The sequence below is a fragment of the Bacillus rossius genome, chromosome 12 (genome assembly GCF_032445375.1).
Source record: "Bacillus rossius redtenbacheri isolate Brsri chromosome 12, Brsri_v3, whole genome shotgun sequence".
Taxonomy (NCBI): domain Eukaryota; kingdom Metazoa; phylum Arthropoda; class Insecta; order Phasmatodea; family Bacillidae; genus Bacillus; species Bacillus rossius.
In genome coordinates, this window is record NC_086339.1 from 50,486,416 (window position 1) to 50,513,762 (window position 27,347).

The 27,347-nt window shown below is 39.5% G+C and overlaps 1 protein-coding gene across 1 annotated transcript; it reads right to left on the minus strand.

Moving 5' to 3' along the window:
- Nucleotides 1-1,829: 1,829 nt before the first annotated feature.
- Nucleotides 1,830-11,665, minus strand: LOC134537930 (uncharacterized). The gene is made up of 2 exons (XM_063378906.1): nt 11,508-11,665; nt 1,830-5,608 (listed from the first exon to the last, which is right to left on the minus strand). The coding sequence occupies exon 2, from the start codon at nt 5,562-5,564 to the stop codon at nt 3,477-3,479; it is 2,088 nt and encodes a 695-aa protein (XP_063234976.1). The 5' UTR covers nt 5,565-5,608; nt 11,508-11,665; the 3' UTR covers nt 1,830-3,476.
- Nucleotides 11,666-27,347: the final 15,682 nt, after the last annotated feature.

The following is a 27,347-nucleotide window of genomic DNA, read 5'->3' on the forward strand; positions in this document are numbered from 1 at the left end:
AAAAGAGATGATTTTAACTGTATACAATTACCAGTTGCCTTATTTATTTACAAGGGAAGCTCTGAATACTTTTCTGATAAGCTCAGAATGTGCTACTTTTATCTTCACAATCCTAAGAATAAAAACATTATTTAATGCTCCACCCTCCATAGGCATGCAATCATTTACTACTATAATACCTTCGTGACACTGACCATTACCACAAAATAAATAACAAATACAATTTAAATACGAATAAACTTTTAGTAGCGAAAATCTCCACAGGCAAGACAAATTCTAACCAACTGCAGACATAAATACACAATATATGTAAAACATCATTAAAACATACTAATAAATAAAAAAGCAAACATTTCAGCACTTCCCTTCGGTATGTTATCGGGTAAATAAATGGGAGGGGGGAAGGGAAGGTGAACAAAAAAACTAACTACACAGTGCACAACGCACATAGCATACAGCACGTCCTATTGTGCCAGAGTCCTGTATAATCTAGCGAAGACACGACTCGTATACCTTTCTCTCAAAGTTACAAGATACTTCATTCACATCGTTTCGAGTAGGTAACATTGTTTTTAGTAACCAGGTGAAAGATATTTTCACTGTAGCTTAAATCATATTTAAATTTTCATTTCTTGTACAGCGAGTTTTATAGAAATACACATTATGATGTAAATATTTATATTGTCACGTCTCACTTTCAGAGGGGGGGTTCAATTCTTCAAAAATGTAGCTCTGAACATAAGAAACTCAAAACATTAACTAGCCATAGAGCATCTCACTGAGGATTGAATCTTAGTAGGTGTATTCTTATACAAGAATAGAAAATCAGGATACTGAGAAAAAAATAAGAGTAACCTAAAAACAATAGAACAATCACATTTATTTATAACAATTAAATAAAGCTGACAAATAATGAGGCACCTTCCATGTCCGCTACCAGCCTTATAGATATTCCGACAGAAAAACAATAAACCATATATAAGATTTTCTTAGTAGTACTAACACATTAACATAATCGTAATAATTTCCTCCAGGCCACCCAGTGATACCAAGCTTCATTAGCTCTTCCACAACTTCATTTTTAAAATTTATTAAGAACATCCACTACCTCGAAACGGATTTTAGAAATTATTTAGTTTAAGTTTATAACGTCATCATTTACATGAAAAGACAAGGATCGTGATGCAAACAAATTACCGATTTATACTTGAAAATAAAAAGGGAACTGTAGTGCTTAACGTATTACACGTTAAAACCACTAAGTTTCTAAGAACAAATTATTTATAAGAGCAAATAATACACCAAACGAGAATTTTTAAAGTTAACTACGAAGAAACACTGAAGGCTAAGAGTCCGGCATCACTCAGGCGCCATTTCCGATAGCACTCACCTAACCATTACCAAGTCGCCGCGCGGCCGGGCAGCATGACAGCCTTCCACAGGATTACCGCCCCGCGAAAACATTTTACATCTCTTTTAAGCTATTTTCTTGGCCGCAAAACCCCTACGGGGAAAACATCCTGACGGGAAGTTTTCCTGTGTTTTACAAACACGTAAAGTTATTACAACAAGCCGGCCGCGCGGTCGGCCGCGCCAGGTTGCCCACGTAGTCAGAAAACCGGCCGCTAGATTGCGACACTCGCCTGCGCACGGCGACTGCGCACAATCTGCGCTCTCAGCTGGCCTAAAAAAAAACGACAAACAAGTCTGCGCCGCGTTTCTCTGGAACTGCAGCAAACAACGTGTCAGCTGGCCTGGCTGAAACGCGGTCACGCCTGCGTTCCCAGACAAAGACGTGCAAGACTCGCACTCTTCCAGCCCCCCCGAAAACCCAAATCAAACAAAGGTGTTACCCCATCTTAGCGTGAGGGAAACCAAGTCCCGAACTAGCGAAAAGAATTTAAAATTGTATTTTCAACAAATAAACTAATTAAATAAATTAATGATAATTTTGAGCTACGCGACATCACCCCGGGCGGCAGGAGCTTGTGCCCCACAAGCTTACAACAATGCTTGGGGAATATTTAAGTTTGCTTCAAAAAAAAAACCAATTGTCCCTATCATTTCTATGTGATCCAGTTACAAATTTAAATTAGTGATTACAGTGGTTGTTGTTTAGGTATAAATACCAACTCTAAGTTCTACTAGCACTTATTGACAATTTCCTCTCGGAGGACAAGTGTGTTTTACAAAATTTCACATGTTAGCACTGCTTGGGACAGCAAGCAGCCAGGAGGGATACGGCGAAGAGATGCACCAACTCAGGGCAGAGACAGGAACAGCCAGCGGAACTGTGAGCTGCAGAATCACACCCCACTCCAACTTCTGCCTCTCCCAGCCGGTCCATCCCGACGTCGTTCATCCCAACTGCTCGTCATCCACGGTACACGACACCATTCCTACACAAAATACATGAGCAGCATCAGGAGTCATACAATTACAAACAACTAAAAAAAAAACTCTCAAACATCAAAATAATAGTGAACAAATCAAACAATTAAATTATCTTACTTAAGTTAATGACGTATTTTCATGTGTTTATCAAGAAGTATTCATGAGATCAACATAGATCAACACAACTAACCAAGGAGGGTCATACCAGGTATCAACACAAAAATAACTTTTAAAGATTCTTAAAACAAGTAACTATTCAAAAACTAAACTCGTAACTCATCTGCAATATTCAACATCTTGAAGAAAAGCCTACCCCCCACATTTCGTAGAGGAAGGATAAGGTAAGGTACCTAATAGGAAAATTTACAACAAAAACTTGACTGTGTCCACGTGTAGGTTGGAAGTTTATAACTACACTGGCCTTGTCTTGCTATACACTTTGTTTTGAACGTCAGGTCAGTAGTTTCAAACGATGGATAATTCTAGTCTTCTCGATAAATTTGTTGTTTGGGGGGCCACACCCTATCACGATGCGTAATCACTGTCCTTGGACATGGCCACTCCCAAACCGCTGATACTCCTGGTAATCGTGCATCACCACACGATTCGACGATACGGGCACCAGCCCGCAGCAATGGGTAGAAGCAGGTCCTCTTCTCCCAACTGGCCCACGTGGTATCTGGCTGACCCTTAACGACGCGCCTTCTCCCAACTCGAGAAGGGACAAGAGTTCTGGATGGAGCTGCACCACAGCACTCCTTTCGAAATTGCACTTAACAAGTCCGCCTCAAAAGTCATTCTCTTCGATTGACGAAAACTATCAATGTCACTTCTTGAATAATAAAAACACAAGGGGGGGGGGGGTTTATGGTGGAAAATGGGAATACGGAAAGGATCCCACCCACTTTCTCAATGATTAGTCCTGACGTCATAATTCCCCTTATTGAACCTGGTATTCTCCCTCCATCATTATTTGGTTCTATAAAAATTATTTATGGGCGCATGCCCCTTCACATAAACATTAATCAAATTCTAATTTTTCTAATCGTAGGTAAAGCTTTACATTGAACAAAATTCATTCACTACTGATCATCACAAATGGAAATGGTTACTTTCAATTCCTCCCCAGTTTCACTGGATAACTTAGCTACACAACCATTATCTCTGGCTAGTATGTCTTTTAATTCTACCTTTCCACTGGTAGAAGGAACAGCATTTTCTACTGTAGTCGAGATTTCTACAGACATACTGAGGGGTTTCCGATTTCTCAGATATTTTAATAACAGAACTAAAAACATTCCAACTATTACCAATATAGTAATTACAGTTACACTTATTTCTATGCCAAGGGTAGTAACATTGTCCAAGGCGGATACTCTTGGTAGCGTTCCAATACCTACTAGATATGGATTTTTAATAATAATAAATAATAATACACTACTTACAATGGAAAGCGCAATACTCTGTAAGTTTTTCATTACAAATCTTGGTACGTTTTCTGGTTCTCTTAAATGAATCGGGTCTAAAGGGGTTTCAAACTTTGTCAAAGAAAAATTTAAATGTGGTATTAGAGTTGGCCAATTTTCATCTAAACAATCCATTAAGGATGGAAAAACTGTATGTGTTGACGTAGGATGAGGGAAAATTTTCAATTTACGTAACTTCGTCCAAGCAGCTGGTATTACATGTACCAATTGAAATTTAGATTTTGTTAACGCATCACATGGATACAACTCGTTAATTTTAAGTTCTTGGTTTAAATACAAACGACAATCACACGGTACTTCTATATCTACAGCTCCGAGGATGTCTCCACTTCCTAAAAATAAAGATTCATTGTTATGTTTCATGCATTGCAAGTCTAATTTTCCTGACGGGTTTGTTAGGAAGTACCGCTCTGGTCCAGCCTGGGTGATCATCAGTTGGTTTCCGGAATGGCATCGAAACGCACATGTGGTACTAAGATTTTCAACGGTAATCCCCTGAAAAAGAGCCTTTGGACACAAAGCACTACCTAGGGTATCTCCGGAGAACCTGGGAACAAAACACAATTTATCTTCAAATGGTCTACAATATAATAAATTTCTACCCTGAATAGTGATTAGATGGTCTCCATCCACTGCCAGAAAATTCGGAGCATGATCCAAATGACAAGTTGAGTTCTTCCACTGAAATGGGACTGCGACGAACTGAAACAATCTCCAATTGGAATTTAGTTTAACAATTGGTACTTTAATTTGAAGGTATAAATTTTCCTTGTGGACTTGACATTTACAAATGGGTAAATTAAAATATTTCTGAACTTCTGATACACTTATGGACAACGCATAACCATCCCTATTAAGAATTTCATTTAGCATATTTAATTTCTCTTTCAATTGAGCTGGTGTAACTACAATGGCAGGTATTTTATTTGACCGGCACTGGTCCAGAATCTCTAGTCTTGTAAATGTATGCGCTTGTTTGGCTAATTGAGAGGCCAACAGTACCTGAAACTGGAATGAATGTCCTATGTCTTGAACCATTCCTGAAAACTTAGTCACCATAGTCTCTCGGAGGTCTTTTAAGTAATCAGACAAATTTGTGAATTTTGATTGTACTCTTTTTAGAATTCCGGTCATTCCCTCGTTTATAACAAAAATAGTGTTGCTCATATTTGCCAGTGCCTCATGAGTGTTTAAAATTTGTGATTCCATCTTGTTTATGTGTTCTGACATTTGTTGTTCATTTAGGAAAAGATTATTCAATTGACTATTGACGGCAATGTCACAACACCAATGAAAAAACTCTCCAATGAAATTTAACCCTCGTCTTTCCCGAACTTGAGACTGAAAATCCAATACGTCATCCCCTGCTGCTTCGTTTACCTTATTAATTAGCATGTCAGTATAAATTAAGCTATGTTTTAATTCTTTGAAAATAACACACCATTCACTTGAACTATTGGAGGGACAAGAAGTGATTTCTTTGATACTATCCTGAATGTCATCTAATTGCATTGGCCAAGCAACCTTAAAATTTACTGGTACCGATGAAGTGTACAATGTTACCTGAGGTATCGGCTCGAAATGCGCTCCCGCAACCACCCCCACTGCTCCTTCAGGTAGCGGTCGATGTTGTCTGCTGCTTCCCAGCTGCAGGAGCACCAGGACGATGTGTAGCATCCTCATCGTCAGTACGGAAGATGATCACGCCTTAAGACTCTGTAAAAATTCTATACAAAACTAAATATTAGACAGGCTCGATTTTTGTTTACAAGTGTTACAAAACTTTCGAATTATTTTTTTTTCTCTCTCTCTTTGTTTTATTTAGTTATCCACAACCACAAAAAAAAAAATCTCTATTACATAACTTATCATAACTTATACACTGTAAAAATTTTTCATTCTCTCTACGTTTGTAACTTCGTAAACATCTCTGCCTCGACTCGTCTTCTTTAACCTGTACAGGTTATTAGACAATTTGTCCACCACAACATAAGGACCGAACCATTTATGCAATAGTTTCTCTGACAATCCCTTTTTTCGAACAGGTGTGTACACCATAACCTCCTGTCCTATCTTATAGGTCACCGCTCGTCGTCTGCGGTCATACCTTTTTTTATCGATACCCTGTTGTCTCTTTAAATTCTCTCTGGACTGTCGCAGGATCTCCTTCCAACGAGTACGCAGTCGAAGGCTGTCCTCATCTTCTACAGGCTGACTTAATTGAACATCTGAGGGTAGTACAGGTTCTCTACCATACATGAGCACAAATGGGCTAAATTTTAATGTTTCCTGCCTCGCCGTGTTGTATGCCAAAGTGACCAAGGGTACATATTCATCCCAATTACGTTGTGAGGATGCCACATACTGAGATAGCATCATTGCTATTGTTCCATTTAATCTTTCACATAATCCATTTGTGTTTGGCCTGTATCCTGAGGTTTTCAAACTTTGTACATCCATTAACCTAAGTAATTCATTAACGACTTTGGAAGTAAAAACTTTTCCTCTATCTGTCAATATGGAACATGGTACAGAATGGCGACAAATTATGTTTTCTAGTAAAAACTTAGCTACGTCATTGGCGTTACTAGTGGGGGTGGCTTTAGTCTCCGCCCATCGAGTACCGTAATCAATAGCAACAAGAATGTATTTGTTTCCTGACACGGTTTTTGGAAAAGGGCCTAAAATATCGACACCAATACGTTCGAAAGGTTCACAGATAGGTAATGGTTCTAATAACCCTGCTTTCTTTTGAGGAACTCCCTTTTTCCCCTGACATCCCCTACAACTCCTTACATAGGCCTGAATCTCTTTTAGCATATTGGTCCAATAATAACGACGTATAATTTTGTCTGCGGTGCGAACTACTCCTAAGTGACCGCCAAAAGTGGGATTGTCGTGACTTTCCCTCAGAATTTCAGCCTTTAAGCTTTCTGGGACTACTAATAGCTTGTCTCTACCACTTGGGTTAGAGTTATTTTTGTACAAAACACCATTCAGCAAAGAAAAACTTTTCGCTTGTCGGCTTAACTTATTATCGATTCCTGACGGTTGAGTCAACTCAGAAATTAAAGGTCTTAGACTCACATCAGAATATTGCAGCTTAGCTAAATCCACATCATGCATCACAAAAACAGGTAACTCAAGGGATTTTTCTTCGTCAAGGGCTGTCCCTGTGTTGACAGCATTTCTACTCAAACTGTCTACATGTACATGAGTTTTTCCACTACTATAACATACAGTGTACTCATACTCCATCAATTTCAATGCCCACCTGGTTAACCTTCCTGCGCTATGAGCATTAAATTTCAAACGATTCAAATAACATAGGCTATGATGATCGGTTACAATTTTGAATGGCTTCAGGTAAATGTAAGGCCGAAACTGGTCTAAAGCATAAATCAAGGCTAAACATTCAAGGTGAGTTATAGGATATCTAGTCTCAGCTGACGTGAGAGTTCGACTGGCATAGGCAATAGGTTGTAATTTTCCATCAATTCTTTGTAACAATGTGGCTCCTATCCCTAAGGTACTAGCATCTGTATGTATTTCAATGGGCTGGTTTTCCTGGAAGTGAGCTAACACGGGGGAAGAAATCAGCTTTTCTTTCAAAATTTGGAATGCTTGTTCTTGCTTGTCGGTCCAGATAAACTTTTCATTTTTCTTTAGCAATGTCGACAAGGGTTTCGCAATCTGAGAGAAATTTGCTATAAACTTACGATAGAAAGAAGCTAGGCCTAAAAAGCTTCTCACCCCTCGTTGGTCCTTAGGTGTAGGAAATTGTTTCACTGCTACTACTTTATCGGGGTGGGGTCTAATCCCTTCATGGTTAACCAAATGTCCCAACACATCGGTTTCAAAATAACCGAAGGTACATTTTGACGGTTTCAAGGTTAAATTAGCATTTTGCATCCTTTTAAAAACTTGTTCTAATCGGTCAAGATGTTGATTAAACGTACTGCCCACTACTAGAATGTCATCCAAATAGACTAAGCATGAACCCCACTTTAACCCTGCCAAAGTCTTATCCATGTATCTCTGAAAAATTGACGGAGCGGTTTTCAAACCAAAAGGAAGGGTTTCAAAACAAAAAGTACCATCGGTGGTAACAAATGCAGTTTTTTCCTGATCCTGTTCAGCTACTCTCAATTGGTGGTATCCTGAATTCATATCCAAGTGAGTAAAATACTTAGCACCAGTCAAGTGACTTAAGAAATCATCTATTCGAGGAAGGGGGTATTTATTATCCTTAAGAATAGTGTTAAAACGACGGTAGTCCACACACATCCTATAATCGTTGTCTTTTTTTCTAACAAGAACAACTGGTGAACACCAACTCGTGTCACAGGGTCTCACAATCCCATTTTTAATGTGTTCTTGTACTATGTTATGAATAATTTCCCGTTCCCCAGGAGAAACTCGATAAGGTACAGATGATATGGGTGTGCTGTCCCCTGTATCCAGAAAAACTACTTCCTCTTTTGTTCTCCCTATCTGGCTGGGGTCCCAACTGAAAACATTTTGATATTTATACAACAACTCTACCAGTCTGTTTTTTTGTTCCTCTGGTAACTCTGGATTAATGTTTAATTTAGACACATCAAAATCGACATTATTTTTATCTCTAGCTTGTAATACCTTAGTTACTTCTTTGTTCTCGATACTGGGTGTTTCCTCAAACTCATTTAAATATCCTAATTTCATTCCCTTATGAAGAGTAACTGACTGGTTAGTAGTATTAGTAACCCAAATGTGAGTATGCTGTTTTCTGTTTACAATACTCCTAGGTACAAGTACAGAATATCTGTTGTAAATATCCTCCTTAGGCTCTATCAGCACCTCATCAGGTAAATTATTTCCTTCAAAATTAATTTCGATAAGATGATGCATCCTTGGCTCTACTCTAACATGATTGTGAACTGTCACACAACCTAACCTGAAAATATTTTCTGGCTCGATTTGGCTTAACTCCTGTGTTCCATCCTGACCTACATTATGATTAACCCGATTTTGGTTTTGATCTACTTGAATTTTGTCTCTTTTTACTTTGGTTTGGCTTTTAACCTCCCTAATTTCGGTATTTGTGGTATTTACGAAGCAATCAGGACGTGTTATGGTCAATGACATTTTCTGGCCTCCCTTACAAGAAATTTCTGCTCCATATTTGGTTAAAAAATCACATCCTAAAATGATCCCTTTTATTGGGGCTTCCACCAGACCTACCGCATGTGAATAAACATACTGTCCTAATTTAAATCTTAATTTGGCCATCTTATTAAGTTTCTGAACTCTTCCTGAGACTCCTGTAAAACCTCTTGGTTCTGCGGATTTCCAACAACTTTTCGGTACTAATCTATCCTCAATTAGTGATACCGCAGCTCCTGTATCGATAAAAACGGGGATTTCTTTTCCGAACATTTTTGTCTTCTGACTTAAAATACCGTCATTTTGTAAAAGAGACATTTGGTTAACAAGGGACGAGTTGTCACCCCGACCGACTCTCGCCCTATTTAGTTTCCCTGTTGTGACGTTTTGCAATCTCGTATCAAGTGACCTGGTCGTTTGCATTTTAAACAAATCGGCCTACCATCTGAGGTCCACTGTGGTCTGTCAGTTATTTTTGGAAATGAATTACTTGGGGTCTGCCTGAAAAAATTGTTGTTCTGATTTCGATGGTATTGTGTTAGTGTACTGTTATTTTTGTAATTTCCTCCCTGAGTTCTAAACTGTGACTTTGGTTGTGCCTGTAATCTCATGGTATCCAGTTCCCCGCGTAATTGTTTTAATTGTTTATTAAACTCTATCAAACTGTCCTCAATTCTCGTGTTGATAGATGACAATTCTCTTTCTGGTGTTTGAATTTCTTTAAGATTTCTGATAGGTACTTGTTCCTGTTTCGAATTTACCCACTGTGTCCTCTCATGATTTTTAGCGTAATACAGACCTGCCTCAATATTTCTCAAATTACCTAGTAACTGTTCCACAGTATTGTTTGGGAAAAGCATAACTTTCTCTACAATGTCTGGCCTTAACCCACGCAATACATATCTAACCTTACTAGCTTCATTCATCTTAGCATCAAGTCGGTTACAAAGATTCAATATGTCGTACACAAATGACTCGAAAGGTTCATCTACTGCTTGTACTCGCGCCTGCAATCTTAACTCTAAGTCCTCTATGTGACCCACTCTCACAAACGCATCCCTTAATTTATTTGCTAATTCCTCAAATGTAGTTAAATTCTCCAATGTGCTCTCACAGCTGTCATACCATTTTAAAGCAGGCCCTCTCAAAAATGTAGGCAAGTATGACAAACATTTTTGCTCATTCCACCCATTTACCTTGGCTGCTCTGCGAAACTGTTTTAAAAATTCCTCAACCTCCTCACATCTCTTTCCAAAAAAATATCCCGGGTCCACAAAACACCTGCCTGTCTCCATGTTTAAATTCTGATCTTTCAATTCTGGTTTTATGTCGCTTAATTTATCTTTTAACACTTTCAATGATTCATCATCTGACGAAGAACTACTATCACTGTTCTCAGGGTTTTTTACTTTGTCATCCAATATTTCAATTGTGTATTTACTAGCCATCCCTAATAGACTCCACCTTAAATTATTTTCATTAGTCCTTAACTTAAGCATACATTTCACATTTCACCTTAAATTAATTATTGTTAGACAAATACAGCCATCCCTGGTCTCCCACTGGTTTCCTGAAATAACCTAAAATAAATTTTATTATCATTAAACAATTAATCCTATAAACACATCAATCTTAATACACCAGCTGCACTGCATGCTCTTCTTCTTCACTAAAATAAATCAAAATGTTAGACCACACCTAACACTCTTATCTTAATTTATTTTTCAGTATCCCAACATTCTTTATACCTACTAACCGGCGATCTCCACCATTTGTCACGTCTCACTTTCAGAGGGGGGGTTCAATTCTTCAAAAATGTAGCTCTGAACATAAGAAACTCAAAACATTAACTAGCCATAGAGCATCTCACTGAGGATTGAATCTTAGTAGGTGTATTCTTATACAAGAATAGAAAATCAGGATACTGAGAGAAAAATAAGAGTAACCTAAAAACAATAGAACAATCACATTTATTTATAACAATTAAATAAAGCTGACAAATAATGAGGCACCTTCCATGTCCGCTACCAGCCTTATAGATATTCCGACAGAAAAACAATAAACCATATATAAGATTTTCTTAGTAGTACTAACACATTAACATAATCGTAATAATTTCCTCCAGGCCACCCAGTGATACCAAGCTTCATTAGCTCTTCCACAACTTCATTTTTAAAATTTATTAAGAACATCCACTACCTCGAAACGGATTTTAGAAATTATTTAGTTTAAGTTTATAACGTCATCATTTACATGAAAAGACAAGGATCGTGATGCAAACAAATTACCGATTTATACTTGAAAATAAAAAGGGAACTGTAGTGCTTAACGTATTACACGTTAAAACCACTAAGTTTCTAAGAACAAATTATTTATAAGAGCAAATAATACACCAAACGAGAATTTTTAAAGTTAACTACGAAGAAACACTGAAGGCTAAGAGTCCGGCATCACTCAGGCGCCATTTCCGATAGCACTCACCTAACCATTACCAAGTCGCCGCGCGGCCGGGCAGCATGACAGCCTTCCACAGGATTACCGCCCCGCGAAAACATTTTACATCTCTTTTAAGCTATTTTCTTGGCCGCAAAACCCCTACGGGGAAAACATCCTGACGGGAAGTTTTCCTGTGTTTTACAAACACGTAAAGTTATTACAACAAGCCGGCCGCGCGGTCGGCCGCGCCAGGTTGCCCACGTAGTCAGAAAACAGGCCGCTAGATTGCGACACTCGCCTGCGCACGGCGACTGCGCACAATCTGCGCTCTCAGCTGGCCTCAAAAAAAAACGACAAACAAGTCTGCGCCGCGTTTCTCTGGAACTGCAGCAAACAACGTGTCAGCTGGCCTGGCTGAAACGCGGTCACGCCTGCGTTCCCAGACAAAGACGTGCAAGACTCGCACTCTTCCAGCCCCCCCGAAAACCCAAATAAAACAAAGGTGTTACCCCATCTTAGCGTGAGGGAAACCAAGTCCCGAACTAGCGAAAAGAATTTAAAATTGTATTTTCAACAAATAAACTAATTAAATAAATTAATGATAATTTTGAGCTACGCGACAATATAATACCTATGTAAAATTTTTTTGTTTTAGGTCTCATGATATTCCCGTTGTTTCAATATATTCCACAAGTCTAAAACCTGCAGATGGGGTGGGCTGCTCTAAATGGTTTTCTACACCACAAAGAAGTGCTCATGGGACAACAAAATTGATAGAATTTTTTGCCGGAACCTCTTGTTCATCTGAAATATCCGATTTGAATGGCCTGTTTTCGCAAATTTCAAAAATAAGCCAACATAGCAAGATGTTTGACTGCTCTTTCAGCAACATGGAATTTTTTAAAGAAGCAAGACGAGGAATGCAGAGCATTTTTTACTTTCGGTGTTCAATGTGGGGAACAGTTGAAACACTAAATACAGATAACCCATCAAAACAATCTCAGATGAATATTAATGACGCTTGGACTACCAGCATGCTGATAACGGGACAAGGTTATGCACAAATGAGGGATATCACATCAACATTAGACATTCCATGCATGGTCAAAGAGACTTTCCAGAGGCACCGAAGGAGTTTGTCATCGGAGATAAACAATGCCGCTTGGGAGGAAATGGAAGCTGCAGGAAAGGAAAAATATGATTTGGCCATATCTCGAGGCACTGTTATATTATTATAATGATTATCGTAATTTAGTGAGTTTGGATTATTATGTCTTTCCTGGTGTGTTAGGTCTTTTGAGATCCAGGCGACGTTTTTACACCTTGAGTAATTGAGTTTGTGTTTCTGGTAGTGCATGTTTCACAGTTTTCAATGAAAAGCTTCTTCAAAATGTAAACAAAGCTGACAATGGAAATCGGTAAACATAATTTCCATAGAATCATTATGCTTTGGTGTTGTTCATAATTTATTTTACAGAAGGCGGTTAAAATTAATATGATTATGTGTATTAAAAATTCCGTTTACTAATGTACTGTATAGTTATGCTGCTATGTCATAATTAGTAACTGCGTAGTATTGTCACTGAGATAATTTTCTTTGACATCAATAGAAAACAAATATTTATCTAGATTTGTAGAACAGCAAGTTACTATTGTGCGATCATTAATAGAATTTTTATTATTACAAACTCTGTACGCATGAAGTACATTTTTTTATAATCGATAATATATAGAAGTGGCAAAAATTAGCTCCTCCGCATTTATATACTTGAATGTATATGTAGTAGTTACTTATTTTGTAGCCACGAAGATTTGTAGTTGGGATTTCTATGTTTTCCAGCCAATGCTCTGTCAGACAGGTTTATCATACATAATATCTAGACACATAGTTAGGCCGTTTAACTTATTTTTAGGCACCAAATTTTTTTAACGAATTAAAGAAAATAGTTTGTAATGGTTAAAACAACCGGTAATATATATATTTGTTGCTTGTATTTCTTGCAATCGGCTGTTTTCAATAGCATAATTATAGATACTGATTTTCGGAAATCTTATCTAAATTTATAATCCAAGCATGAGTATATTACCTATTGCAAATATTCACATATTATAGAAAATTAAATGAAAAAAAAAATTCCAAAGAAGCCATAAACATAAAACATGTTAATTTTCCCCCACCATATCTTCTTTAGAATATTAGCAAAGTTGTATTTCTCACACAGTAAAGCTGTGACATGAATCGTCAAAAAAATGTTCGTTGGGAAAAAACTTATATTTTCTGTCAAATCTAATTATACAAAAGCTCACTTAGTGTCCATCATAGTGCGTAAATCAGGTAAGGAAACAAAGGTTTTAACCTCGAAAAAAATTGTCATAAGCTGAATTTTTGCACAGTGGTAGAGTCAACTATGCTTAATAACATATCGAAAGTTTACCGCTGTAGTTATTGTGCATATCACGGAAAGAGAGCAGTTAAGTTCTAGATGACAGCGACTTGCAGCAGTCCAGTAAAATACATTCCATTCATAAAGTTTTAATCGTAGACTCTCCGTAAAATCATCAAAATAATCTGTAAATGCTATTAAACACATTCACGTTGAAACAAATTCAGGAAGGTAATATTAAAGGTGTGATATAAATCTATTAATTTATTTAATGAGTTTTTTTTTTATCTCAATAAAGGACATAATAAACTGATTATAATATGAACGAATGGTCTGACGTAATAACAACTTAATTGAAAATTTTTTCGAATTACTTAAGCTTAAAAATGACATACTTCGCAAAACGGTAGCGTAAATTAGTGCAATGCTAGAGCGTTCCGAGCGAAATAATGTTGCGTGGGTACGGTGCTACAGTCGCAAGAGCAGGAACGAATTTCGCTATTACGAAATCAAGATTTCTGGAATTTTTTACCTACACATAAATTATGTAAAGTGGTAATATCATTCTTTTTTAATAACATAAAAAAGTTAACCTCGTAATCCTTGTGCGTCACACCGAAAACGTGCATTTAGTCCTTTTTTTTTGTGCGTTCCACAATATTGCACTCCGTAGACTTCATTATTATATAAAACATTCAGTTAATAAACCATATAAAAATAACCAAATTCCACATTATAAACCTAATTGAAAAACATCCCTTTATGTTTTTCTAAACATGCAATATTATAATAATATTAGGAAAAAGGATTTTTCATTAAAATTAAGGTATAAGGACTGGGACGATTTTCACTGTTAGAAAACAAAGGTTTTTAATGTATGGAAGATTATCCCAAATCTGAAATTTGGTACAGAAGCAGTAAAAAGTATTCTTAGTAACATATAAAACGTTTACCGCCGTTAACCATTAGTGTCACACCAACAACGTGCAGTTAAGTCCTAAATGATATGTTCTGCAACGATCCAAAAAAAAAAGGCATTTCATAAATTTAATATAGATAGTTAACTCTCAATATGGACACCAAAATAATCGAAAAAACATTGCCTTACATAATGACAGAGATAAAAATAACAAAGTTGTAACATATTATCATTAATAGACAATTAAAATTATTGAAGTTAAGAAAACATATTTTACTCAATTTTATGGAAATATAAATACAAATTACATAAATATGAAGAGCCCGATGTAAAAATTGATTAAATAAACGTTGTTGCATATTTCATAAGCATAACATTGGTATATATTTTACGAGTCTGGTATGATTTTTTCTGACTGCCGGAGCATCCTGAGCTGCGTAGTGTGAGTAGGGGCAGTAAGACATTACTGGATCAATGTAAACATTGAAATGTAAATATTGCCCTGGGCGCCGCCATCTTGTCACGTGGGGGCCTCCATTGTTGTTGACATACGTCATCGTAGTTCAAACCCTGGTTACCAGGGCGCGTTACCGTCGCCGCCACTGGGGGCCGCCATCTTAGTTCAGCCTTTAGTAACCGGAGCGTGCCACCATCGCTCCGAAGGCAGGAATTGTATACAAAAAAATCCTGGGCGGTGGGTGGATTCAATCCCTGGGACGCACCAACATCGTGGTTACGAGGCAGACGCCTTGACCACTAGACAACGGGACCAGATGAAGTATGGGGAATTAAATAACGTACATATGCTTAAAAGAAGCTATGCTTAAAAGAAGCTATTTTTAAATTTCGAAAAGCAATGCCTCCATAATAGCTATGCTTAAATTTCGAAAAAAATATGTCTATAAACCCCCTTACCCAACCCCCTAAATGAAGCAACCGCCATATTTAAATTTGGAAAAGAAAATACTGCCATGTCTTTAAAAAAAATATATGCTTAAAGGCCCCGCCATACTAGCTATGCCTAAATTACAAAAAAAAACCACCCCATACTAGCTATGTCTAAACCACCATGTCTTTAAATTACAAAAATTATCCTAATATCAATTACCGCCATATTAGCTATGACTAAACCCCTCCAACCCCCACAAGTATGCTTAATCGCAATGTTTAATTTCCAACCGCCATATTTTAAAATTTCCAACAGCCTTATTTAAATTTCGAAAAGCACCCGTCATGTTTCAGTATGTTTAAAAAACTCCACCTGCCATATTAGCTATGACTAAATAAACATTACCTCAAAAATCCCGCGCAGAGAGAGCGAGATGTTGTCTGCTGGAGCGTCACTCATAAACTGCGCAATTATAATCCCCACATCATATTATAAGCATAATAATGTCTTTAAAAAAATGCTTTAAGTAATAAGCATAGTCAAAAAAATGTAGGATCTCTATTGTGGTAGCCCACGTTCAAATAGTAATAAGCATAGTAAAAATTTATAATATTGTGCAAACAATGTGTTAAGCATAGTTAAAATCTATAATATTAAGCATAGTTAAATTTTATAATATTGTACAAACACTGTGTAGTAATTGGCTCTCGGCCAATGTGTTAAGCATAGTGACTATTACTTTACCTCGAGTTACAAACGCCGTGCTGAGAGCCTCGCACGCGCGACCAGGAATGTATTAAGCATAGTGAGGACCCCTACAGTTAACACGTAGTGTTCAGTAATTAAAAATAAAATGTAGATGCGGCACAAAGCAAATAAGCATACATAAAATAAAAACTCACCGGAACGCACCCCACCCACCCCGGCGACATGTAACTAATAAATATAAATTAAATGTTGTGTAGGGAGCTGCAAGCATGGTCTCACACCGGTGGCCGCGATGCGTCTGCGGATGACTTGTTGACAAAACGCCTGATGCTAGTGAAATTGTTAACAGATGCGGCGCGTGACCGGAGGGGGGGGGAGGTGAAAGCTCAACTCCCGGACTCGCTCGCGAACGCCGGAGGGGTGAGGACGGAAAAGTTGTTATGCCGGACACAGGCGGCGAGGCCGAAATACAAAGCCGGAGGGGGAAATGACGGGCGACCCACAAACCTACCGGCGAATATCACGGTAAGTAATCCAAGTCTTTACGGAAACGGGAAAACCTAACCACGACACTAGGAAACGTTCGCCACACTTTTTATGAATTTTATTCACTAAATAAGTATCGGGGTACGCATTTACTTGAATCTCAGGACCATAAAAGCCACCTTTAATTTCATTACCGTCCAAATCACTCAAATGAAACACACGTGGAAAATTATTCGTAACTTTGACCACTCTGAAAATTTTGTGCGACCACCTCGGTTTGAATCCATTCTCAAACATATATACGTACGTACGTACGAACCCACGCGAGCCATTAACCGTCTAGAATCTATTTTCTTAACATATTTGTAAACTGTTTGTAGCAAAGAGTTATCCCTCACAGCATTCGGAGCCATACCTATAGTGCGGTGGAACCTATTATTGTAGACAGAAAGTAATTTCGGTAAAAGTGTAAGCCACTTATAATTTCCTTGTGCCGATAAATCACAGTAAAGCATATCCTTTAAAGTCCTATTAAAACGTTCTACAACAGACGCCTTGACTTCGCTATAACTAGAGTAATGATTAATTGCATACTTTTTCATTAAGGCTTGAAAATGTTTATTGCAAAATTCCGCTTCAGTGTCGCTTTGAATATTCTTACAACTTCCCGCCTCATTTAAAATACTCTTCATGGCCGCGGTGACTAATATTCCCGTTTTTCGTTTAACTGGAACCGCATAAGCACGTTTGCTATAAACATCTATAGCAGTAATGATGTACTTGAAACCGCTATTTATCCTGCTGTACGGAATCATCTTCACCAAATCAATCTGTAATAAATCGCGAAGCCCATAGGTCAACACAGGTCTACGAGGAAAAATTCTGCGAACTCCGCGATGCAGTTCATTAGCAATCCCACGTTGTGCGACACTCATTTCGCGATATATCCAGTTTCCTTCAACTCTTCAAGAATAGATATCACCTCGTTGCTATGTCCGGTATGGCCAGCAGCTTGCGAGGCCATTGGTAATCTGAGGCGAGCAATAAGCTGGTTCGGGTTGTCCCAATAGATAAATTGCTTTGTGCATTGCAAATCCAATGTTTTTTGTAACAAACCACTTCCTCGCTGAGATGAGTCAATATTCGGAAACAATCCTTTAATGATATCAAACTTTGCATGCGTTTCGCTTTTATAACGTTTTGTTGTATGATCATTTTTTTATAATAAGCATTTGAAATATCTAGTAAATGTCCGTATTGTTTTAAGGCAGAATCGGAGTAGGTGTGCGGCACTCGGCGGAACAATAATTCGAATAAGCCGAGAGCAGGCTGTATCAATTCCTCGTTGACGCGAATTAAATTGTTATCGTGAAAAAATACTTCCGTATCCTCTAAGAACCAATGGTTGTTGCGTTTATAGAGACCGTAGGTCCCATCACCCGAGCGAAGGTTGTAGCTCCGTAAGAAAGACTGTAATTCACCCAATGAATCATTCATAACATTGCGACGTATACTAGTGTCAGAATCATAACCATCACTCATTACCTGTTCCGGCTTCACCTCCGAAGACTCTTGTTTCGGAATAATATCATGTTGCCGGATAGACTGCACGAAAGACTGTCCAAGCTTATCCAAACGCGAATTTACAGACTTGAACATTTCCTGATTAATCACATCCCTCTCCATTTGCACTCGCTTAGCCAAAAAATATTTGGCACGTATGTTCCGTATGACATGATCTAAAGTGTTTGCCTCGGCAGACATGACTGAAGATAACCATACAGCATAAAGCCTTTTTATATACAAAATGTCTAAGTTTTAGGAGGCGGTCTCTGAGGTGTGGGCCGCTTAGCAACAGTCCTCGCAGTCGATGCAGAAACCAATCTATCAACACCATTCTTAACAACACCAATAGTACGAGCCAATTGAGAAACACGTTGCGAAATGTCAGCGCCACTAGCGGTAAGTTTCAATACCAATTCCACCAAGATACTGTTTACCTTTCTATAATCGTATTCTAAAATAGATCGAGTTTATTCTCTAACAAAGTAACATACATACCACCCAACTTTGTTGGCAGTACAGACAGACGAGAAGTGATTTGGTCCACAGACCGCTGCTCCTTCACCTCCATATTACGTAAAAACTCGATAATACCAACCTGCACATCCCGTACATTGACTAACGACGAATTGAGCTCCGTGAACCAACGCAACAGCTCCTCCATCACCGTGCGAGTGATTACACTCGCGACCGAGTCGATATAATGTTTACTCGCGCCATCCCCAGCATCCTTAGGCATACCCACATGCTTTAAAAGTTTTCCGCCCAAATTGCAATTCCCATCAAGATCGCGAGATATACAAGAGTCAAGCTGACGTTTCAGAGGACCACCTCCAAACTTTGATATGCTGTAGGACATCCTTCAATGACTCGCTACAATAAAATGATCAAAACCACAACGATACCTGCCATTAAGTAAAGGATAATCCTTTACAATAACAAGAAAACCATGTTCATTTTTCCAACACAAGAAGCACATATCCTTAAATGTGCGAAACTCCATACAATTGTTTACATGATCACCGTAGGCATGTCGCAAATTAAGCATATCCATGCGGAAAAGCACGATAACATTCGCATTATCACGAAGCAAATGTTTAGGTATTCTGCCATAAGTTTGACCTAGGTAAAAACAATCAACATGTGCGTGTCGACCCATAGAAAAAAAACTGCTGTATGATTCCTTGTTTCTCACACATTATATCGTCAAACACAAACATTGAATTGGCCTCGCTAGGAGGTATCACATCAGCATTTTCCATATACGGGAAAAATCCCAAACCTTCCACCTCTCTAATAACCGTAGCCAGCCGTTTATACTTTGGTTGGTGCAGCGATTTTGAATATAGATACACATTCTCGAACCGAAGACTGTTCGGTTCCTCGAGTAAACTAAGTAGGACACACGTTTTTCCGCATTCGGACAGACCGACAATCAAACATCTTATTGTCGAAGGTAATAAATAACCATGCCGCGACTCGCGAGCACTGGCTTCATCAGCCTGTGTAATCCGCATAGGCAGCGACTCGCGCTGTGGCACCACTTCCATTACGCAACTAAACAGAAAACTATAAAAACAGCATACTTATACCAACTCGAATCAGTATAGTGTTATGCGTTGTACACAAAAGAAGGTACAAAGGTGTGGAGGAATAATAAACTCTGTTATTAACAAGCTGCCAGTAGAAGTACATCTGCCAGGATATAATTTCTGCGGTCCGGGAACGAAACTCGCCAAGAGGCTAGCACGCCGCGATACAGGAGTCAATTCCCTTGACGAGGCGTGTCGTATCCACGATATTAGCTATTCTAAAAGTAATAACCTAAGTGACAGACATATAGCCGACGGTATATTAGCGAACCAAGCCGCACAAATAGCAAAGAATCCCGCAACAAAATTCGGTGAAAAGATTGCAGCGCGGGGAGTCAATAAGATAATGAGAGTAAAACGTAAGATTGGCGGCTCTGTCTCAACAAAGAAAAACCACACAAAAAAAGACGGGCTACTACCTGTCATTTTCCCAGCGCTGGCAGCGCTAGGCAGTCTGATTGGCAGAGCGGCGGGTATAGCCAAGCTCGTGAACAACGCACAGCACAATAGTAAAATGCGGGCGCTTGCAAAAAACGGTTCGGGCCTATACCTGCGTCCCTACCCAAAGTCAGGGGGAGGGGTCTAGCGGAGAAGAAGGAAGAGGGGCGGGAAAAGGAAATGAGGATACTGAGTAACCTGCCAAAGCGAGCTCTTACCACCACAGACATAAAGACATCAATTAGGAAATTAAAAATTCCACATTTTAGAAATGTGTTTATGAAGGATAAATTACCCACAAAACCATATCACAACGAGAGCGGTATTATTAATTTAGATACGAGTAAGGGGCCCGGAACGCATTGGGTAGCGTTTGCCAAGGCCGGTCGTACGGCTCGGTATTACGATAGTTTTGGAGACCTGCCGCTCCCTTTAGAAATGCAGCGATACCTGAGAGGCTGCAAAATAACATATAATACGATAGACAGCAAAAGTTAAACTCATTCAACTGCGGACAATTATGCATAAAGTTTCATCTCAGTATATAAGAGAACCTGCTTCGAAAGAACATGTCCATCACGCTAATACTAAGTGATAACACATCGGAACTGTGTTCAACACACTTCCCACCGATTGACGTAAGTGATGGGTTATGGCAGCTCGCTCTCGTGGATTTTACCGTATATAATTCCATTCCGAACGTGGACGAAAACAACCGGATGTTTAGGTACAAGCTGAAGAACGAAGAGATGACGCGAGAAATTAAATTACCTATAGGTTCCTACGAAGTCTTAGACATTGAAACATATATTAAACAACACCTACCCACTGACGTAATGTTTTCTTTGAAAGGTAATCTAAACACTCTACAATGCGTATTGCACAGCAATGCACAAATCGACTGCACCGGCGACTGTTCCCTAACCCCGATGCTTGGATTCTAACTGGAAGTCTACGAGGCGAATAAAATTCACGAGTCAACCCAGCCCATAAAAGTGATGCCGGTAAATGTGATTAGAATCACGGCGAATATTACTGGCCACAGCTTCCTTAATGGAAAACCAAACAGTACGATACACGAATTTTCCCCGAACGTTCCTCCAGGATATAAGTTCAGTGATACACCTCAAACACTCATTTACAGTCCGGTTACCGTGCAACAAATACGAGAGTTGGTTATTAGAGTGGTATACCAGAACGGTAAATTAATCAACTTTAGAAACGAGGTGATTACACTACGCTTACATTTGAAAAAAGTATGGGGATAAGATACTTTGGTTTGCATAAAGGGGTGGGGGTGAGCAAGCATAGAGCCAGTACGAAAGAAAACATCAAGTGGTTAACACCTGCCAATGTGAGGTTCCTTGAAAAATTAGGTTTCAAAGTATTTCCAAATGGAATAAAGTATACTCGATGTGCAACAATCACCCCAGTTTGACGATGCAGTCTCAAAATGTGAAATGCACACGTACAAACCATACATTGCGGGACCATATGAGCCAAGTTCCGAGATAGTTATAGCAATACAAATCTCTGACATGTATACACACATTGCTAAATCATTTTTGCGAATTCGCGGTGCATTCACGAAACCAAACGGGCAGAAACCAGACAATGCAAAAATTGTAAACAATGGTATACTACATATGATAAATCGAATATAATTCGAACTTAACGGTGTGACAATCGACCGGGTACGCGAAGTTGGAATTGTGACAATGGTGAAAAACTATTTATCGCGCACGCGTGATGAAAAATCCGTAAGTAAGACGGCTGGATGGTGTCCGGACGGCGATTACAGTTTACCACTTACAGTGCAAGGCGAGTTTGAAATATGTGTTCCGTTGAACCAGTTGCTAGGCTTTGCAGAAGACTATAAACAAATATTAATAAATTGTAAACAAACGCTCGTTATAATCACCGCAAACAGTTATATTAATGCCATAATGGACACAAGCGATCAGCCACAGCAAGTGACATTAAGTTTGCAATCTATCGACTGGCTTGTTCCGCATGTAACGGTAAGCCCCGCCCAGCGCACACGGCTGTTGAAAATGGTTTAAAAAGGCCACGACATAGATATGGCTTTCAGATCATGGGGAGTAGAAGTCTACCCGAGTCTACCACCATCACAGAGTATCAGTTGGGCTGTTAAATATAGTTTCTCCAGCGAATGCCCTTGTTACATAATAGTGGCATTTCAAACCGGCAGGCATAATGTTCTAGCCACAAACAAATCTAAATTCGACCATTGTAATTTACAAAATATCAAGGTCTATCTTAATTCCGAGGTGTATCCATATTCGGACCTAGCAATAAACTTTACGAATGGTTACTACCTACTTGCATATAATATTTACTCGGACTTTCAAGCGAGCTACTACGGTAGACTAAATACACCTCTACTTGACCCGGAGGGATTTAAAGATAAGGCCTCTCTCTTTGTATTCGATGTGTCACGTCAAAACGAAAAACTGACCTCAACCGTCATAGATTGTAAAATAGACATTACCGCAGCAAACAATATACCGCCGCTAACACAGGCATACACAATTATTCTACACGATAGATTAGTATCGTACAACCCGAGGGATCAAAGTATTAAAATAATGAGCTAAACGCGATGTATGTTCAGTCGTGTCTCAGTCACCATGGCGAAGTGTGTTAACCTCCAAGGCTTCTTCTCACAGCACGGGTTTATCGTTAAGGAAGTTAGCATTGCAGACTCTGAAGGGAATGTGATTACGTGCTCGTTTCAACCACTATTTGCGTGGGAACATTTCATTAGAAAGCATCAACAAACAAACACGTGGCTCAACAACAACTTCCACAATATGAAATGGGAAGACGGAATATTTCCCTACACAAGTCTGCCAAACATATTGGCAGCGCACCTGAGTGGAACTATAATGGTCGCTGGGGCCAAACAGAAACGTTGGCTAGCTAAACATTGTCGCAAACATGTGTGCATAGTGTATGTTCTAAGTGAATATGGCTGCCCATCACTAAAGATATTAGATAAAACGTACAGCAACAACCGCAGAGGCACAAGACCGGTATCGTCGCACCACAACGCAGCGCTGCTCAGAGCATGGATGATTGAAAACATTGCCGAGAGCAATGAGAAAGCGGAAATGTCAGAGGAGGAGGGGTAGGCGTCAAGGTCGCAGCAAGCGTCGAGAACGTAAAAAACAAAAACGAGATGTCGGTATAAATATAGCTCGGTGGTCCAGAGTAAACAACGTCTCAATGTCTTTGTATCTAAATACCCAAGTAACAGATCATGCAATGAACTGTACAGAGTGCTGTGATTGCATAATACATTTACTTATTCATCTGGTAAATATTGTTTTAAATATACACGCAGGTCCATGCGTGAACAGTCGTGCAGAAACAGTGACGGTGTAAAGATGGCTAGCTTTAATTCCCGGAACATGTATCCAGATGTAACTCCAGGCGTAGGCAGTGTAGAGTATAGTGAGTGGAGCCAGGGCGCGTTGAGACATGTTACGGAAGAATGTGACTCTACCGTGCACTCGAAACATATTCACAACCCAAGACCGGGAGACCTGCCTCTAGAAGTGATTCCCTGCCCCGGCTTCGGCGAGTGCTGCATTAGTATGCTACGCAACGATACAACTCTACCCGCAACAAGTGAAGAGGTCTATGCACATGCCTTCGAGATGCAGCTGCCATTGCCTGCCTGCAGCCAGACTTCACCGCCGAGACGCCGATGCCGCCCTTCCTCCCGCAGAGCGCGGGGCCTCGATGAGGGCGACCTGGGTCCAGCGGTGAGCAATGACCAATACCAAGCATTGGACGAAAGAGTGTTAGACATTGCCAGAACCGCACTGCGCAAATTACTTACAGACCTTATAAAGAAAATATAATTTATTCTATACATAAATATTAATTACAATGTAATATCATTTAAACTTAATTTCAATGTAATATCTTTATATACGTAAATTGTTTATACGTAAAATTAAATTAAATGTAATATCTTTATACGTAAAAATTGTTTATATACGTAAATTGATTTCAATATAATGTAACTTTTATATACGTAAATTGTTTTCAATGTAATAAGTTTGTAAAAAAAATGGTTTGTAACTCTATTCCAATGGGTGTGGGCTAATAAAAACAGAAAAATGTCTCGATGTATTTTTCTTTTTACTTGACCCTGACAACCACATAAATAATTTTTTTTAAATGTATTCACTCTTGACCTTGCAAACCACATAAATATTTTTTGAAAATGTGTTCACTCTTGACCTTGCAAACCACATAAATATATATTTTTAAATGTGTTCACACTTGACCTTGCAAACCACATAAATAATTTTTTTAAATGTGTTCAGATGGAAAACGTCCGTGTGACGTACATGTTTACGGACGTGTGGTGAAAGTGTGTCCAACCCGGACTGACCTAGCTGGGTATGCATAAATACCGCCGGCGGGAGGTGATTGCTTGCATTTGATGTCCGTGCATGCTACGTGAGGTGAGTCTCATCCGCTAGTGTTAATTGTATTACACATTTTCTATTAATCACGTCTCTACGTCTCTACGTGGTCCCCTCCCCGACCGCGGGGCGGGCTCCCCTACCCAACTGCGGGCCGGGGAAAGGCTCGTTGCCATGACAACACAGCGCGGAGCGGAGGGGAGTGCGCTCAGTCGCGTTTACGACGCGTGCAGAGTAACATGTTCATATAGCTTGCGCTCAGTCACGCTTTCCACGTTACATGTACACATAGCTTGGGCTTCACTCTGATTGCGCATACGGTGTTTACATGTTCACATAGCTTGCGCTCAGTCACGCTTAAGTAGCTTGGGCTTCACTCAGTATACATAAAACCCTTTTCCTTTAATATTTACAAATGATGTTTATTTTATGTTTCCAGGACGTTATTTGTACCTCTGAACGTAACTTCCCGTCTATCCCCTCCTCGCCATGTCTACTCCCCCTGAGGCGAAGCGACCCCGTCCCAGTGAGGCTTCCATGTCAGACACTCGCGACAGCGCGCGGGCGTCTGGGGTGGAGCCGCGTGATGCTGGCGTCTTGCCTCCCCTGCAGAGTCTTATCTTGGACTCTGCTTTTGCTAACCGGATAGTGGACTTTCGGATCGGAAATGATGTTAAGTCTATTGATCCCGATTTGGACCGGTTTCTACAGAGATGTAGGGTTCCCTTTCTGGCCTTAACTTCCGTCTTGGTACGCCCTTTTAAAGTTTACATTTCACTCTCGGCTTCACTTGTTAAGGAATCTGTGGAGGGAGGCGAGAGTGAGACATTTCATTTTACAACCTACTCAGCCGCGGTACTGCTCTCTGATGAGGTAGGGGAAATCTATGATTAGTATTCATTCCGGAAATCAATAGGAACGTTAGCGAATTCGCTGCTCGTGGCAGTGGGTGGGCTCTACAGCGATTTATTAACATGGATGTACATGTTTCAATCTATAGGGCTTTCACCGTTGGCGCGCCGCACACAAAATTACCAACGTTTTTATCCAATAGGAAAGCTTGTGTCAATATTGTCTGTCCCGAGCAGCATAGCTTTCTGTATGCCGTTATGGCAGGTGTGATGCCGGCGGAAGTCAATGTTAGCCGAGCCAGTTCGTATCCGGATCCACTTTTGGCTTTCAATACATCTGGTTTTAGTTTCTTGTCTACTCTCCATCAGATTAAGACATTCGAGAGGAACAATAATATTTCCATTAACGTTTATGCTTGCGTACACAGTAAGGGAAGTATTGTTGATGAATGTTTTAGTGGCAAATCTGAATCCTCTATCCAGCCTCTTCGCGTATCCTCTGAGCGAAGAGCAAGACATGTAAATGTTTTAGCGATTCGTTCTAGTGGCGCGGCAGAGCACCTACACTTTGTAACAATTAAGAGTCTGTCCAGATTATTACATTCCCAACTGTCAAAGTCTACTAGTAAGAAATGGATTTGCGAGCGCTGTCTTCAATACTTTTAAAGTGAAGACAGATTACTTTCACACACTGTTCTCTGCAGCCAGCATCAAGTGGTGCGTTCCTGTTTCCCTACAGAGGAGAATAAATATTTACAGTTTACAAATATTGCAAAACATGATCGTCTCGGCTTTATTGCGAACTGTGACACCGAGTCATACCTTAAGCCGATATCCACCTGTTTACCCAGTGATGAGACATCTAATACCACACGGGTAAACGAACATGTATCATACTCATGCAGCATTTTTTTAGTGTGTGGATATGATAGCTCTTTGACCAGGTATGTGCAATTCGAGGGTGATAATTGTATTGCTGAAATGGTCGCCGAATTAGTTTCAATGACAAAGTGGGTATGTGATATTTATTCAAAGACCGTTCCTATTAAGATGCCGGCTCCAGCCATCTCTGCAAGGCTTGCGAGTCAAACACATTGCCATATCTGTAAGAAGGTATTGGCTGGGCAGAAGGTGCTCGATCACTGCCATTTGACTGGTGAAATACGTGGTTATGCCCATTCGAAATGCAACCTGGCTTTCAGGATGCAAAAGAAACAGCTTGTCGCGGTATTCCATAATTTGCAAAATTATGATGCCCACTTTTTAATGAAGCATTTAGTTTCGTGGCGGATTGCACAGCCGGATGGCTCCTTTGTTGTGAAGAATCCCGGCGAGGTCAAAGTATTAGGCGTAACTCTAGAGAGTTACAAATGTATTACTAAATACATACCCGTCTCACGTAATGTGCAAGGAGGCATGTGCACTGTGCGTCTTAGATTTATTGATTCACTTAACTTTTTAAATTCATCTCTGGAAACTCTCGCTGGCAATCTCACGCCGGATCAGTTGAAACTCACCCTTTCAATGTTTCCGGATGATGCACAGTTTCAGTTAGCTACGCGTAAAAGTTTGTTTCCCTATGGCTTTGTTAA

Coding starts and splice junctions, on each gene's coding strand:
- LOC134537930 (XM_063378906.1), bottom strand. CDS start 5,564: ATGAGGATGCTACACATCGTCCTGGTGCTCCTGCAGCTGGGAAGCAGC.